Genomic DNA, 15,583 nt, shown 5'->3' with positions numbered 1-15,583 from the left:
AATGCGGTAAAAACCCAGATAACAGGGTTTTTCCTTTAGAGAATCTCCCCCAAAAACCTGTGTATATGTTACACACACGGGAAAGGAAACACTTCAATGTGAATGGTCTGAAACAGACACCGACCAGGAACTATACAATTAATTATTTATTTATGGTGTTTCAACTTTAAGGAACACTACAAGTAGAGCTATATATTATGCAAAATGTACAATTGCAAAAATATTCTGTATACATACATTTATCTTCTTAAAATCACGTTCTATTATAAAAAGGAATTTCACATAAAAATTAGTGTTAGAAAAATATATATATATTTATAGATGTTCAATATGATTGAATACTTAATATACACTTTACACGGGATGTGGCATCCGTTCTGCCACACAACAGATTGCATTGCCACTTTATAAAAGTTAGCAGTCACACCGGGCAGGGTCCAGTGGTTCATTTGAGGAAAAGGAAGAATACACTGAAGCTCAGGTATTGTCAGCACTGGAAGCTTCTTTCTGTATCTGGTTTATCTCTTTGGAATTGATGATTTCCCAAGGACCTGGTTCTGCCATCTGTTTCCCATACCACATCCCAAACCTGTGGGAACCAAGCATTGTGAAATGCATCAGTGGTCAGAGACCAGTCAAAAACTATTTACTGTATATGGTAAAAAACAAATATCTTTCAGCAATTCAATAACAGGAAGCAATGAACAGCTGGTATCAGGTGTTGACTAGGTTCATACCAGTAGACCTGCTTAGCATTGTGTAAACCACTAGAGGGCAGTGTGGCACACAAGTCATTGACCACACAGCAGAAGAACACAGTTCAATGTGGAGGGTGCTGGAGGACCTGGGCCCTTATTCTGATCGGTGCGGTCGGATCCGAATATGCGGCCAGGACCGTGCGTGCGAAACCCCGCCTTCCGTACGGATCGCTCACTCCGTCCGAATGCGGTAAGAAGCTGGCCGAACGGACCGCACGTGTATTTTGCATGGAATACGCCTACTCCATCTCAGGGAACCTCCCCCATCATTCGATGGTCGCAGTTCATCGACTGCAGGACCGATTGGTCCACCAGCTCCCGCAACCTTAGACCACACGGACATTTTTCAGTGCAAAAGCAGGGATCTGGGCAGGCAGCTGACATCCGGCGATGTCATATGTCCGCCCCCTACATGTGCGTCACGGCCGCATTACCATGCGTACGCCCAGCGTTTGCATGGGAATGCCCATGAAACGCGGGGCGTATGCATATGGTAATGAGCCCAAATAGCCCTTCACGCCCCTCTCCACCCCCTGTTCGGAGTGTTCACATTTCATGCGGGATTTGGCCGTACGCCCCGCTCGCACATGCGCAGAGACGCCTCTGCACATGCGCAGACACAAAACATCGGCGGCCCGAACGCACGCGGATATTACCGCACCAACCAGAATAAGGGCCTGTGTGACAGTCAGGATTCCAACGGTCGCTCAGAATCCCTAATGTTAAATGCCTGACAGTCAGGATCCTGATCTCCCTTGTGGCCCATAGAGGGAGAATAGAACCTGTGGTGAGCGCAGCGAGCCACAAAGTCTGCAAGGGGATTTTTTTGCACTCCGTCCCCTGTCGGAATACCATCGGCCGTGATTCCGATGCCGGTATACTGACCATCGAAATCCCAACAGTAGGCCCTGCATACTACACCCATATTTTTAACCATTCTGAAAAAGTACAACTCTCAGTCATGTATACGTTTTACTTTTATGCGGAACTTGTTTTGATGTTTTTTTTGTTGTTTTTTTTTATTGGTTTTGCTGGTCAATAAGTTCTACATCTTTATAATTGGTATGACTACAACAGACATAACTTTAATAGGTAAAAACATACCAAGTTATAATAAATAAAAATCTTGTTTTTACAATCATTTAGACAAAGACTACCCACCCACATTTGAATCTTAACAGTTTTAGGGAGCAAAACTTACAAACTCTTGATTTTTGAGTCTGGTGGTTTGGAGTCCACACAGTCTGTGGCTGTTGTCTGAATCCATGTGTTCTCCTCATCGTCACTGCAGGGGTAGGAAAATTAGACAGATATAAATTGTGTGCACCATGAATGCCATGAAGCTGGAGTGAGTCAGTAAAAAAATAAAATGATCTCCTTCAAAAAAGCTAAAAGGCACCTGGCAACCTTAATGCACATGACCTTTACATATAATGCAGGCCCTTATACAGAATAGGAACCATATTGAGGTTCCTTATACAGAACAATTGCAGCCATTTTGTCATCAGTGAAGCATGGTTCAGTATGTTACTAGAGATCAAAGGAATAAACAAGTCAGTACGGTTTGCTTTATAAATACACTGCTCCCAACAGAGATGGCCCCAGTGGTCTGAACACTTATATTAATTTTCCATTAACGGCAATTAAGCAGCACTAACGAGAGACATAAGCCAATACTGACCTGCTGCTTGGAGACTCCACAATCCCCAGCATTTTGGCTTTAATTTTCTTCTTTTGCTTTCTGATGGCAGATTTCATGCCGTACAACAACAGGCTCGGGATCCTCTCATCGTTCAGCAATTCCCTTTACAACAAGCAGGAAACATCATGAGTGTTACTAATTGTTCCTATAACCACAGTGTCTACATAATAACAAGCAGCCTTGTAGGAGAGTAAGGTTAAACACACACACACACACACACACACACACACACACACACACACACACACACACAGGGAAAGGCCGGCACTCCTCCTTGTGGTATGGTAACCTGCCCAGGTGCCTTCCAGGATGCAGCAAGCACCCAAAGTAGTAGAGCAAATGGAAACGGCGGCACTCAAAGGGACTTTGGAAAATAATTTATTTTCCAAAGTCCCTTTGAGTGCCGCCGCTTCCATTTGCGCTATCTCTCATATATATATATATATATATATATATATATATATATATATATATATATATATATATATATATATATATATATATATATATATATTTATTTTTTTTTTTTTTTTTTTACACACACACACACACACACACACACACACACACACACACACACACACACACACACACACACACACACACACACCTAGAAGAAATCTAGGCATGGTCCAGTGCACATTAATAAAGATATGGATTATTCCTCAGACAGCAACAAGGTCGACATGCACGAAGGTCGACATGACTGAAGGTCCACATGGGTCATTAGGTCAACATGGGGAAGGTTGACAGTCAAAAGGTCGATATGGGGTTTTTCACTTTTTTTATGTCCCGAATTTCGACACAGTCGACATGGACACTGAAACCTAGTACTGTGTCCCCTCGCATGGCTCACCCTGCTTCGGGCATGGTGCCTCGCTACGCTCAGCACACTATTTTATTCGCCCACTAAGCCTTAGTGGATGGTAGGGCATGAAATACCATGTTGGCTCCCCAAAAAAGGTGAAAAACCCCATGTCGACCTTCCCCATATCAACCTAATGACCCTGTTGGCCTAAGTCATGTCGACCTAGTGGTGTCAACCTAATGCTTGTAGACCTGGTGACCGTATCCCATTAATAAACGGCTGTCCTATGGTGGTGAATGACCGCATATATCCGTAATACACCTGTAGCAGCGTATTCTCTTCATGGATATGCAGCTGGCATTGTAAGTTTGGAAATAAGAGTAAACCGGAGTAAAGAAAGATCGGTGCGTCCTTCCCGGCATAGTATGCACAAAGGCTCATGATCTAGTTAGGGAGTAATTGTGACAAGGGCAAATAGGGGTTTCAAGTATAACAATGATTGGAAGATGCGACAGTGGCCAGTCTTTCCTTACACTGGCTATTAGTTTCCAATGTATTCGTATAACACAAGAGGTAAATGTATTCCCACTTTATTTCAGGTCTCTCTGTCACACACGCAATCTATTAGCAGCAAATAAAGGCAAACAAATCTGTGGCAATGCAAAATTCATGACCTGAAAGTCTGTCTGCACACTGCGTCCCAGAGGCCTCCTTGTCAATAAACATTTGCTGGCAATGTAAATCACAAGTAGGACCATCCTTATAGTCAAAAAGGTACAAGCTTCATTAGACATCGACTCCATTAAGGCAGAAGAAAGAAAACATTGCAAGATTATATCAATGCAGAGGCCTTGCAACCGTTTCCAGTCAGATAGAAGTACAAGAATGCAGATATTTGGTCTATGTACGATACATTAAATCAGCCAGTGATAATACATAGCGCCTCTCATGTAACAGTCTAGCACTGTCTTCCGAAAGCTTGTAAGTAATTCAGACAGCTTTGGTCTAGACAAGAAAAATGACCCTAACTGGAAGTTGCGCAAGGTCATGTCATAGTAAAACCAATATAAACAAATGCAAGGCAATTAGTCACTAGAATGTAAACATCACATAAAACAGCAGTATATTAATAAGAACAAATACTACCTACTGTAACTCACAAAAGTTGTTAGGAGTGATTCTGAACAACTTTAAAAAACAACATAAGAAGAGGACTAGACCGGTATATGCCATTGTATCACCTACTGCACAGCCACAGAGACAGAAAGGTTTGGAAACATTTTCCTGATATTCTTCTATGCAACGCCAATAAACATACACACATGGGGCATGTATGTGTCGCAAATAAGCTACAGTATGTCAAACGCCAATGATAAAATAATAGAAAACAAGTTCACACCGTGGCAGGATAGAACACTGCTAAGGCGCTACAAATAGAGCCCTAGTTATTGCAGAGCGCTCGCCAGCTTTCACTAGGGGAGGCCGGGGATGCGCGAGCATCTCACTCGCTCATGTGCCCCATTGGCAAGAATGGGCTGGCGCACGGCACAGGTTGGGGGGGGCTGGTGATCGTCATAATGAGAGCCGCTCTAAAGAGAGCCGCTCCATCTGTATATAAGTTACAGATGAGATTCTACACAAAATTGGTACCAACTGGCACCGCTGATGGCTGCCTAGGTGCTGTGCAGCTCAGCAAATATATGTTCTCTGTGTCTCCGTTTGCCAAGTCCATCACCCTCCCTAGGGTACATCTAGCTCTAGTGTATACTTGTACGTGTTATGTATATCTGTGCTGTCACTGTTTAACTGCAACTGGCTGCTGCACAGCAACCAAAATATAATTCCTAGTATATCTGGCCAAATAATGCAGATTCTGATGTAATGATTGTAGACAATGACCTCGGTAGAAAGGGTCAAAACTGAAAATGTTGACAGATTGTTTTTCATGATTTTAAGGGTTAAAGCCATGTACACACAGGCGATTCTTTGAAGCAATTTTGACTACATCATCAAAATCGTCTAGAAGGTTTGCCTGAATTGCCCTGTGTGTACACAGCGAGCAATAGCGATGCGCGGTCCTGCAGCTTTGCTATCGCCTGGCCAAATAGACAATGCAAACTCGCTTAGTCAAAATCACCCAGCCTACGGCCCATGTGTACACCGCTTTAGGCTGATTAAATGGGACAGTTAGGATTGGGGTTAAAATAAAATAAATTTCATTGACACAAGTTTCAATACAACAACAACAACAACAACAACAACAACAGCATAGTTTCAGCCACCACTACAAATACACCCCAATGCTGCTTCCAGCCACATCACAGGGCCACAGCTGCCATTAAAATTTTGCTATTAAGCTACATCATTTTTATTTTTTTATTTGCTGGCATCAGGCAATAGATCCTCTAGAAAAATGGCCATATATGTTCTTACATTTATGGGACTACCAATAAGCACGTGCTCACCTGTTACCTATAACATTATTTATAGAACAGTTTCTTATATAGCGCACACATATTCCGCAGCGCTTTACAGAGTATACTTGAACATTCACATCAGTCCCTGCCCGGGTGGAGCTTACAATCTATATTCCCTACCACATGTACATGCACACACAGACATTTGTTGGGAGCCTATTAGCCTACCAGTATATTTTTGGAATGAGGGAGGAAACCTACCCAAGTGAGGGTAGAATATACAAACTCTGCAGTTAGGGCCATGGTGGAAACCCATGACCTCAGTGCTGAGGCAGTTATGCTAACCATTACACCATCCGTGTTGCCAACTTCTCTCTAGCGAATTAGGTCCACCAGGTACTAGGGTGCCGCCAGGTCTTATGGGGACAATGTGGCTATTGGAGGCTCGGCAATGGCAAGTGTGGTAATATGGTGACATCCAAAGTGTAATATAGCGGGAATTAGAATGCAAGAATACACAGGACCGAATATGAATAATCAGTGTTACACACCCTGCTGTACTGGGTCTTATGTATGTAATCTATTCTAGAATGCAACAATGCACAAGGTGGTAATATTAGTAACCAATGGCAAATGCAACAATGCCTAAGATGGTAGTAGTAATAATAACCAATGACAAATGCAACAATGTACAAGGTGGTAATAGTAATAGTAACCATAAAATAAATATAGGAAAAATCCCAATTTAGCTAGAGCTGGTAACAGACTACTCCAGAGAAAAGGCACCAGCACCGAGACTGGCCACAGCAAGGATCCAACCAGGGGGTATGGATCAGTTGGTCACCAAAAAGTTGTTAGACAGTCATTAGGTCGACACCATTAGGTTGACATGCATTTAGGTCGACATGTGTCTATTTCGACATGCAGGAAGGTCAACACAAGTCTAGGAAGACAGTCAAAAGGTCGACATGGGTTTTTTCAATGTTTTTTACTCGAATGTCGACATGGACACAGGTTAAAGTACACCGCTGCGCTCTCCACGCTTCGGGCTCGGTGCCTCGCTACGCCCGGCACACAATTTTATTCTCCCACCACACCCTTGTGGATGGTAGGCCATGAAATACCGCCTGTCGGCACATGCTAAAAAACAGTGAAAAACCGCATGTCGACCTTTTGACTGTCGGCCTAACCCATGTCGACCTAATGACCCTGTCGACCTAATGACTGTATCCCCAACCAGAAGCACGGGACAAGGTCCAAGAGTCAGGCAACACACGCACATGAGAACTTATAACTGCCATCTAGCGGAGGGTCTAATGGGAATAAATAGGACCAACCTCCAATCACCAGCAAGCAGCCAGATATAGCCCACAGGTAAACTAATCACCAGCTGCAGCCTCAGGGCCTCCAGCTGTCGCCGCCCTCCGGCATGTTGGTTGCCTGGCAACCGCCGGAAGCCTCCTCCATCCTCTGACAGCAGCTGGGAGTTCCCTGCAGCATGACGCTGCTGGCTGGTTACCAAATGACTGCCCGGATGCCCACCGAGGCAGAGCAGTGGCCTGGGCAGCAGCAGCTAACAGGACCATTGTCAAACAGAATTGAACCCTTTGAGTGCCAAGTGAATTTGTCAAAACAGGTGTGAAAACTGCCAATCAAACAGTTTTATTCGTCATAGTGTAGTATATACCCATATATAGGAAACATAGGTACTTGTTTCCTAGAACGGCCACAATCGCGGCCATCGTGTACCTTTAAGTTAAGGTACACGATGGCCGCGATGGACCCGATTTCCTTTGAAATCAGGTCCATTTTGCCGGCAAAGGAAAAATCGCGGGCACCGCGTCGGTCGCGACCATTAACATTGGCCCCGACGCGATGCCCGCGATTTTGCCATAGGCTTCAATGTTAAAATATTTTTTAACATTGAAATCGGGAGCATCGCGTCGGTCTTGTGCCATTATAATGGCACAAGATGAGATGGACTTGATAAAGTCCATTTTACATAGTAAAAAATGTGAAATGGGCCAATATGACCCATTTCACATTATATATGGCCCCGTCATCACCCCACTATTGACGTGAACCCGAAGCAAGGCGAGCCCGCGAGGGGCGGCGGTGCGCGTCCTCCGACCTTTTCATTCCCCTACTATCCACGTCGGCGTGGAGTTGAGAATATATAGTGTGGCGAGCGCAGCGAGCCCGAAGCGTGGCGAGCGGACGCGTATACCTGTGAAGTTATACGCGTCCCCTCGCCACGCTTCGGGCTCAGTGGCTCGCCACACTATATGTTCTCAACTCCACGCCGACGTGGATAGTAGGGGAATGAAAAGGTCGGAGGACGCGCACCGCCGCCCCTCGCGGGCTTGCTGCGCTCGCCACGCTTCGGGTTCACGTCAATCGTGGGGTGGGGTTTACGCTGTAAAATTGGGGGTCTAGGGAATATTTTACATTGAATCCAATGTAAAATCGGGTCCCAGGGACACTATTCACATTTGATTCAATTAAAAAATCGGGTCGGTCGCATCGCATGCAACCAAATCGCATGCGATGGACGCGATTTTTCCGACACGACCACCCCGATGGAAATTGGTGTGGCCGTGCTAGGAAACAAGTACCGAAACATATTCTTTATTTTAACACATTTTTATTTAAATTTATATAACAAATGTGAGTGACGCTGGCTTTTTTTGCGGATATTTTGCACATCTCTCAGTGATGTTGGCACTCAAATGGAAACTTTTACAGAAATTAAATAGAATGCCCTGGATTTATTTTGCTTGCCACATATTACATGAATTAAGAATGGAGCAATGTTTGCTACATAGTATTTCACTCAAACCTTTGTATGAAAGCTATAATCCAGTGATTTTCAACATTTTTCAACTTGTGGCAAACCAAATAAGATTTTAATATTGCCAAGGTACACCATCAGACACCCACAGGAAAAAAAAAACAAATCTGTTTGTCACCATATGAAAAAACAATCACACTGGTCCCCACAGATGAAAAAAAAATAAAACACTTTGGCCCTCACTTGAAAACGAGAGACCAGTGAATAACAGCTGAAATGGTGTTTAGTATCTGTAAACTGGTTTGGACATCTCTAGATCTGGTGGCACACTTGAGAACAGATTAAGGCACACTAGTGTGCAACCGCACAGTGGCTGAAGAATGCTGCTAAAATGTAATAGTCGGCTACAGTCATGCGCAGTGTGAGCTGGGGCGCATGCCTCCCACTGCAGAGACAGGACAGACCTTAGAAGACCACTCTGCAGGTGCTGGGAATGGTGTAAGTATTACGCAGGGTAGAAGGAAGACTGAGGTAATTCAGGTTTCTTTACAAATTTAGCACCAATATACAGAAACCCGTAAAAGTGAGAAAATAAATATATATAAGAAAAAGTTTGATAAGTATAGTTCATGAGATTAAAAATGAATAAATAAAAACCCAGAAAACTACCTGTGATAATACTGCAACTCCTCGTTAACCAGAAATAGGTTAGTCTTCAGCTCATTTCGCTCCTGTACTATCTGCCTCACGTCTTCAGAGGTAAAGCACAACTTGCTTGACCGGGCTTTGTCATGTGTTCCTTGCTCCGGTGGCCTGCATTCTGTAGTGTTCTGAAACATTTAGAAACAACAGTCATACCTTACAAGCGTCTTTTACAGAAGGCTCAAGAGCAAGGGTTTAGAGACATGCCAAACAAAACAAAAAAAAAACAAAAAAAAAAAACTTTATTTAAATTATTCAGGTATGTTTACTGCTGTGTATAAAGTTACAACTACAACGTCTGTGTCAGAAGAGTTATGCCTCCATATATTTGCCGGTCATTTTCTCAATGCAAATCGGAACAGGCAATCCATTGAGGAAATTCTTCATGTGAAAAAAATAAAAAATAAAAAGGTAAAAACCCCCGTTATCAAGGTTTTTACTTCATTTTGATATGCAGGAAAACCTGTACTCCGGGTTTTCGCAGTGGGGGGTATCGCAAGCAAAAGCTGGAGACCATAGCACGACCCAGTGCCACCATGCACGGACCCCCGTCGACCCTCCCTCACCTGTGCCTGGGCAGCACAATGCTGGGGCTGCGGATCTTAGTTCATTCCGCCCTGTGCCTTTATTGTATCCTGCTACTGCCTGTCAGCATTTGCTCCAGTGATACTCCCGCATTGTGGGCATGCTATGTTGCTGGAGGCTGGAATTCATTTGCAGCCATGACTGTCTCAGAGTAGTGAATGGATCGTTTATACATTAGCACCCACAAACTTCAGGAGCCAGTCATGCTGCATTTGCTAGACAGCAATTCTGTATGTAACTGGACACATCTTTATATATTAATTTCACATTACATTCCTCACATTTCCACAGTAAATTTGTATTGTTACAACTTAAGTAACAATTATACCTGGTTAGGCGATAAAGTGGAAGGTGATAATGCCCCAACTGTTAAATTACAGACCGTTGAAAAATGAGCTGATTGGCTGCTGCATTATCGCCTTCTACTTTAAATCACTTCACCAGGCTTATTGCATTTCTTTGTAGGTTCTAACAGTCCAAATAGGTAATTTTAGGAATGGACACCCAGATTAGGTAATTTTAGGTCCTGTAGAAATGAAGGGCCTTGTTCTGGTTGCAGCAGCAGAGAGGTGTCTTACATCTGCGTGCCCCTTAGAACTCATTTGATTTGCCCCCGCACCCAAGGCTGCGAACAGATGTTTATGCTAAACATCCATTTGGTCCCGCGCATCGCTATCGCCCACAGGGAAAGGCAGTGCTTGCACTAGATTTCTTGCTAGATTGCAGGGCTTTGCCTATTAATAGGCAAAAGCACCACTAAGCACAAGGCATCCCGGGTGCTAGCTACTCTAGCATCCAGAAGATGGCAGCAAAGAGCTGGTCATGCTCAATGTTATCACTGTACCACATCATGGAGTCAGTAGCAATGAAACTTAATGATGTGTGGCGGAATTCAAACACCCATGTCATAAAGAATTAAACACCACACAACTGATTCAGACCATACAATTGAATGTCAAAGTTAAATAGAACTGTAAAATTAGGAGTCATTTGTTTGACATGAAAATGGATAATTTGTAAAAACATAACCAGAAACAAATAGAAAAAAAACCAAAATCACTGTTTAGTGCTCCAAGAAGTGTGTGAGAGGGCTTGTAGGCTTAATGAACAAGGGGGAGATTCTCTAAGCTAGAAATGCGGTAAAAACCCCGTTATCGGGGTTTTTACCGCATTTTGGGATGCTGTAAGCATTCCCCGCCGGCGGGGGGCATCGGCCGAAAAATCTGGCGATGCCCCATAGAAGCCAATGGGCTTCTACCGCATCCCACCGCTGCCCCGCAATGACCCCCCCCCCCCCCCCCGCCGCCCCGCACGAACCCCCGCATCGCCCCCTCACAGAGCTGTGCTGCCCGGACCTGTGACCTCCTCCCTGCACTGATCCTCTTCTGGGTGCAGGGAGGAGGAGAGCCCGGCGCAACAGCAGCAGCGCCGGGTGTGGGAGGGAGGGGGGAGCCGCCGGGACCCGGCGACTCTCACCGCAAAGGACAGCTCTTAACGCAAGAGCTGTCCTTTGCTATAATTATCGCATATGTTACAACATATGCGATAATTATAATTGCGAAGACAGGCGAAGGGGGGGCGGAGATTCTTAGAGAATCTCCCCCCAAGTCTGTTTTCAGTGCATTTTGGAATCCCTGCAGGCTAGGAGTAATGGGGCCCACACACAGGGCAACTGTGCTGAGCATTCCGAGTAAAGCTAGATCACTCAGCAAACAGTGCTGCACAGCAATGGGTCAGTGATGTGTGCTGAGCGATCTGTCAGGGCCAGTGTTCTTCAGTGAGAACACTGGCCCCAACTGGTGATCGGACTAGATTTATCCTGCCCAGCGATAGTGCAGCACATCGCTTTGGCCCCTACACACATCTAAGCCAGATTGCTTAGAACATGGGCTGGAATCGCCCCATGTGTAGGACCCGTAGGTTCTAGAGGCGGGGAGCAGCATGTGAGAAGTCTTAGATAAACAGAGGAGAGGAGAGGCGAGGCAAGGAGAGAGGTAGTGGATTAAGAGTTCTTCAGTGGTGTAGTAAGGAAAGGCTGGGCTGAATGTTTTGGAAGGGAGAGTGAGGAGTTTAAATTAGGTCCCTGTAGGGGACAGGCAGCCAGTAAAGGAGAGTCTGACGTCAGAGAGACGGGGAGGAGAGAAGTGGTAAAAGTGGAAATGACAGTAATCCAGGAGGAAAATTACAAGTGCATAAATAAATTCCTGATCCTGGAGATATTGCAGAAGTCAATGCAGCAAGATAACGTGATCATTTTTTTTTTTTAGTAACTAATTTCACATCGCAAATGAAGGTTCGCACCGGGACTTTGAAACGGGTCAGTTCCGGCGCAAACCTTCATTTTGGGATGATCACATCCCCACAGGGAACTGGCAATAGTGCCAGTTCGCTGACATCATCAGGGGGCGCACCATCGGGGGCGGGGCAGGAGGCAGCTTTAGAGCTGGCGCTGCTCCAAGCGCTGCCTCCTCCATAGTGTGAACGGGAAACAGGTCGGTCGACCCGGTTAACCCCGCCAATGAACCGGTAAGGACTCTGCTTTTTTACCGGTTCGTTTTGCCGTGTTGCTATCCATGTTCGGGACACGGTAACAGTTTTCACATGGCACTAATTACCGGATCAAAGCGGCTTATACCCGGTAATTAGTTGCGATGTGAAAGGGGTATAATCTGCTATAAACAAGGTTTGATTTTAAAAGGGTTTACAAATGAATTGTTTCTTCTTTCTAGAATTGACATCTACAGGAGGCTATCTCCCCAGCCTGCAGCTGGTCAAACTCCTCGTCTATGTCACAGATGTTCCCCTACATACAGAGAAATGGAGTAAGCAAGTATCCAAGTGAATAGACTTGGACGCCTGCCAATATAATACTGACCGTATATACAGTACTATACAATACAGAAAACCAGCTACAGCCAGTGTTCCAGTTCAGCAGCTGCACATACCATATTTTTATCAGGGATTGCTTGTGAAACGGGTAATCTCTGGGAAAGGGAGTCCATTTCCTTCTGCTTTCCCAGAAGTTGGTTCTCCAGGTCACTTTTCCTCTGCAGGGAGCTTTTCAGCTGGGCGTTGACGACTGACACTTTACGGCGCAGGTCTTCGTTCATATTCATAAAGCGGTTCAACTGTTCCTGCAGCTGCCACAACCAGAGACACAGCGAGGGTTAGACATACACACGGGGGATTATACCTGTGCAGTAACTGTACCACTGTATAGCAGAACAGGTTTAGTTCCAGTACAACGCTAACACATTAGTGCAGTGGGACCGAATGCTTCCAGTTCTAGTCACTAAAATAGAGAGGTTCTATTAAACAGCTATTCTCCACCCCCCCCCCCCCCCTCCTTCATAGAACTACCGCAAATCCCAAAGTCTCAACATTTTAGTAAAGGGTCTATTTATATATCTTACTCCTCATCTCTATGAGGTGAAGTACTGCCAGTGACCACTCAACGGACCAAATTACTCTTTTGTGTGCTAAAAGATCTCAAAACAGAAAGTAAAAGCGATTTTTTCAGGGACACTGACCCGTTTCAAACTTGCTGGATATGGGGAGAGCGAGAAGGCAGATTTGAGGACTGTGGGCTGTTAGGTCTACAACAACTAGGTCAACAAGCATTAGGTTGATATGGGCAAGGTCGACAGTCAAAATGTCGACATTGGGGTTTTTCACTGTTTTTTTTACCCGAATGTCAACACAGTCGACATGGACTCAGTTTGAAGTTTCGCTTGTGATGCTGCGCTCGGCACACTATTTTATTCTCCCACCACGCCCTAGTGGATGGTAGGGCATGAAATACCGTCTGTCGGCACAAAAAAAGGAAAGAAAAACCCCATGTCGACCTAATGCTTGTGACGACCTAATGACCTGTCGACCTAGTTGCTGTAGACCTAATGAACGTATCCCGATTTGAGGTAGAAGCTGACAGGGACGGAGTGTGGGGTGGAGAGTTTGTGAGATAAAAACTGTCACAGCTCCAAGTGAATGTACATAGCAGAGGCTGTCATTTTGACAGGCTTTTAACTAGTATAAAAAGAAGATGGTAAAAAGCAAACAGCACCAGGGTAATGCAGACAAATGTATCCAGTATTTAAATTTGTAAACACTGTATAATGTTGAAGATAAAACACAAAAACAAAACAAAATCCAATCAATTCATACTGCAACACTGGAAATAACGGGGGAAAAAAAAAGAAAAAACACACATACACTACACCCGGTACTTTCCCAGATTGTCAAATGCCTCCAAGTACTGAGTCACAGCATAACGTTGCTGACAACAATACTTTCAGCTTAATCACCTTAACATCATATGTAAACATTGTAATAAAACTTTTTATTGAATGACCTGAAAGTACACAACCTTCAGTTACACTACGTGACTTGTCAACCAAGCTAAACACTTTCACTTTGTGGATTACACGGAAATCACCAGCTCACCAGATGCTGGTGATTAAAACACCTGTAGAAAGATCTTTTTTCTTCCTCAAGGGATTCCTGGTTCTCCGGATAAACCATTTTCCGGATTTGGTTTATCCGGAGAACCAGGAATCCCTTAAGGAAGAAAAGATCTTTCTACAGGCGTTTTAATCACCAGCATCTGGTAAACCTCAATTGCTAATAGATTAAGACACAATACAGTAGTCTTTTTCTGAATGACCCCTTGTTTTCAATTTTATATTGATATTTTATTGTATTTTCGTATATTCTCTATCAATGTATGAATAAATCTGTTATCCTTACAATATTATACTTATTATTGATTATCTTATCTTTCATGTCTCCATCATACATACTAATGGAGAGCCTCTATTGAGGTGAAGACACAGAAGACAAGGAGAGGAACATTTGTCTTTTCATTTAATTAATTATTCACTTTCACCCCATATAAAATAAGGAAGGAGGTGTTTCTTCTCACGGTCACCAATTCACTGGGAAGGTGTCAGCGCACAAAGTCACTTACTATTTTGTTATACAAATAGATGGGCCAAGTGGTTCTAATCTGCCATCAACGGCTATGTTCTATGAATGTCAACATTAATAATAAAGACATAACAATATCCATATTTATAATGCCAACAGGCAACATGTTCACTAACTCGGAATGTTGCCATGTGAAATTCGGAGATTTGTCAGAATGTGGACATTAGGGTTTGCTGGGTAATGAGTGGGTGAGGGGAATACAATAGAGGGAGTGTTATAAGAAGGGTATTGTGAACAGAGCAGATATACTCTATGAAACCCTGTCCTGTTATATGACTCCATTGGAAGTGACACTCACATGACAGCCAGGACCCATTAGATGCTGTTGGAGCAGGTCATTTACCTCTGGGCTTCTAGGGACGATGCCAACAGTCTATCATGTTGACATTTTATGATGAATAAAATATTAATATGCTTATTGCTGACATATCGTACCTAACCCCCTATAAAAAGGAAATGTTTATCTCCCAGTCCAATTGTAGAGTACAGTTCTGCAGATTTCTTTGTGATTCCAGGTCACACACCCTACCGCCAACGGACACCTATACATCTAGCCAGGGGACTTGAGAACACCACCCGTTACAGCTGACATATAATACAGCACTTGAGCCTCATCTGGCAATAGGGAAAACGAGAATGGTTATTAGGACGACTGTGTTTAGGTTGACACTGCAAAAAGGTAGACACAGAAAAGGTCGACATGCAGATTTTTTACGCATAGTTGTACAGAACATGGCGGCTCACTCACACCTGTAATATCACAGTGCATAGCGTATTAAGGCAAGATTAGAAGAACCAGATACGGTCATTGGGTCACCACCAAGTAGGTCGACA

General features: G+C 44.1%; 1 protein-coding gene across 1 annotated transcript in view; it reads right to left on the bottom strand.

Moving 5' to 3' along the window:
* Positions 1-133: 133 nt before the first annotated feature.
* Positions 134-15,583, bottom strand: part of RILP (Rab interacting lysosomal protein) — a 39,542-nt gene continuing 24,092 nt past the window's right edge. Inside the window, exons 4-8 of the mRNA XM_083172170.1 lie at positions 12,709-12,903; positions 9,146-9,306; positions 2,440-2,562; positions 1,960-2,043; positions 134-589 (exon numbers count right to left, since the gene is read on the bottom strand). Coding sequence (XP_083028296.1) covers positions 478-589; positions 1,960-2,043; positions 2,440-2,562; positions 9,146-9,306; positions 12,709-12,903 — 675 coding nt within the window. The 3' untranslated portion in view covers positions 134-477. The remainder of the gene's footprint in view (positions 590-1,959; positions 2,044-2,439; positions 2,563-9,145; positions 9,307-12,708; positions 12,904-15,583) is intronic.

The sequence above is a fragment of the Crinia signifera genome, chromosome 2 (genome assembly GCF_055691185.1).
Source record: "Crinia signifera chromosome 2, ASM5569118v1, whole genome shotgun sequence".
Lineage (NCBI taxonomy): Eukaryota > Metazoa > Chordata > Amphibia > Anura > Myobatrachidae > Crinia > Crinia signifera.
Note: the sequence above shows the minus strand (reverse complement) of the source record. Positions and strands in the feature narration are given on the sequence as shown.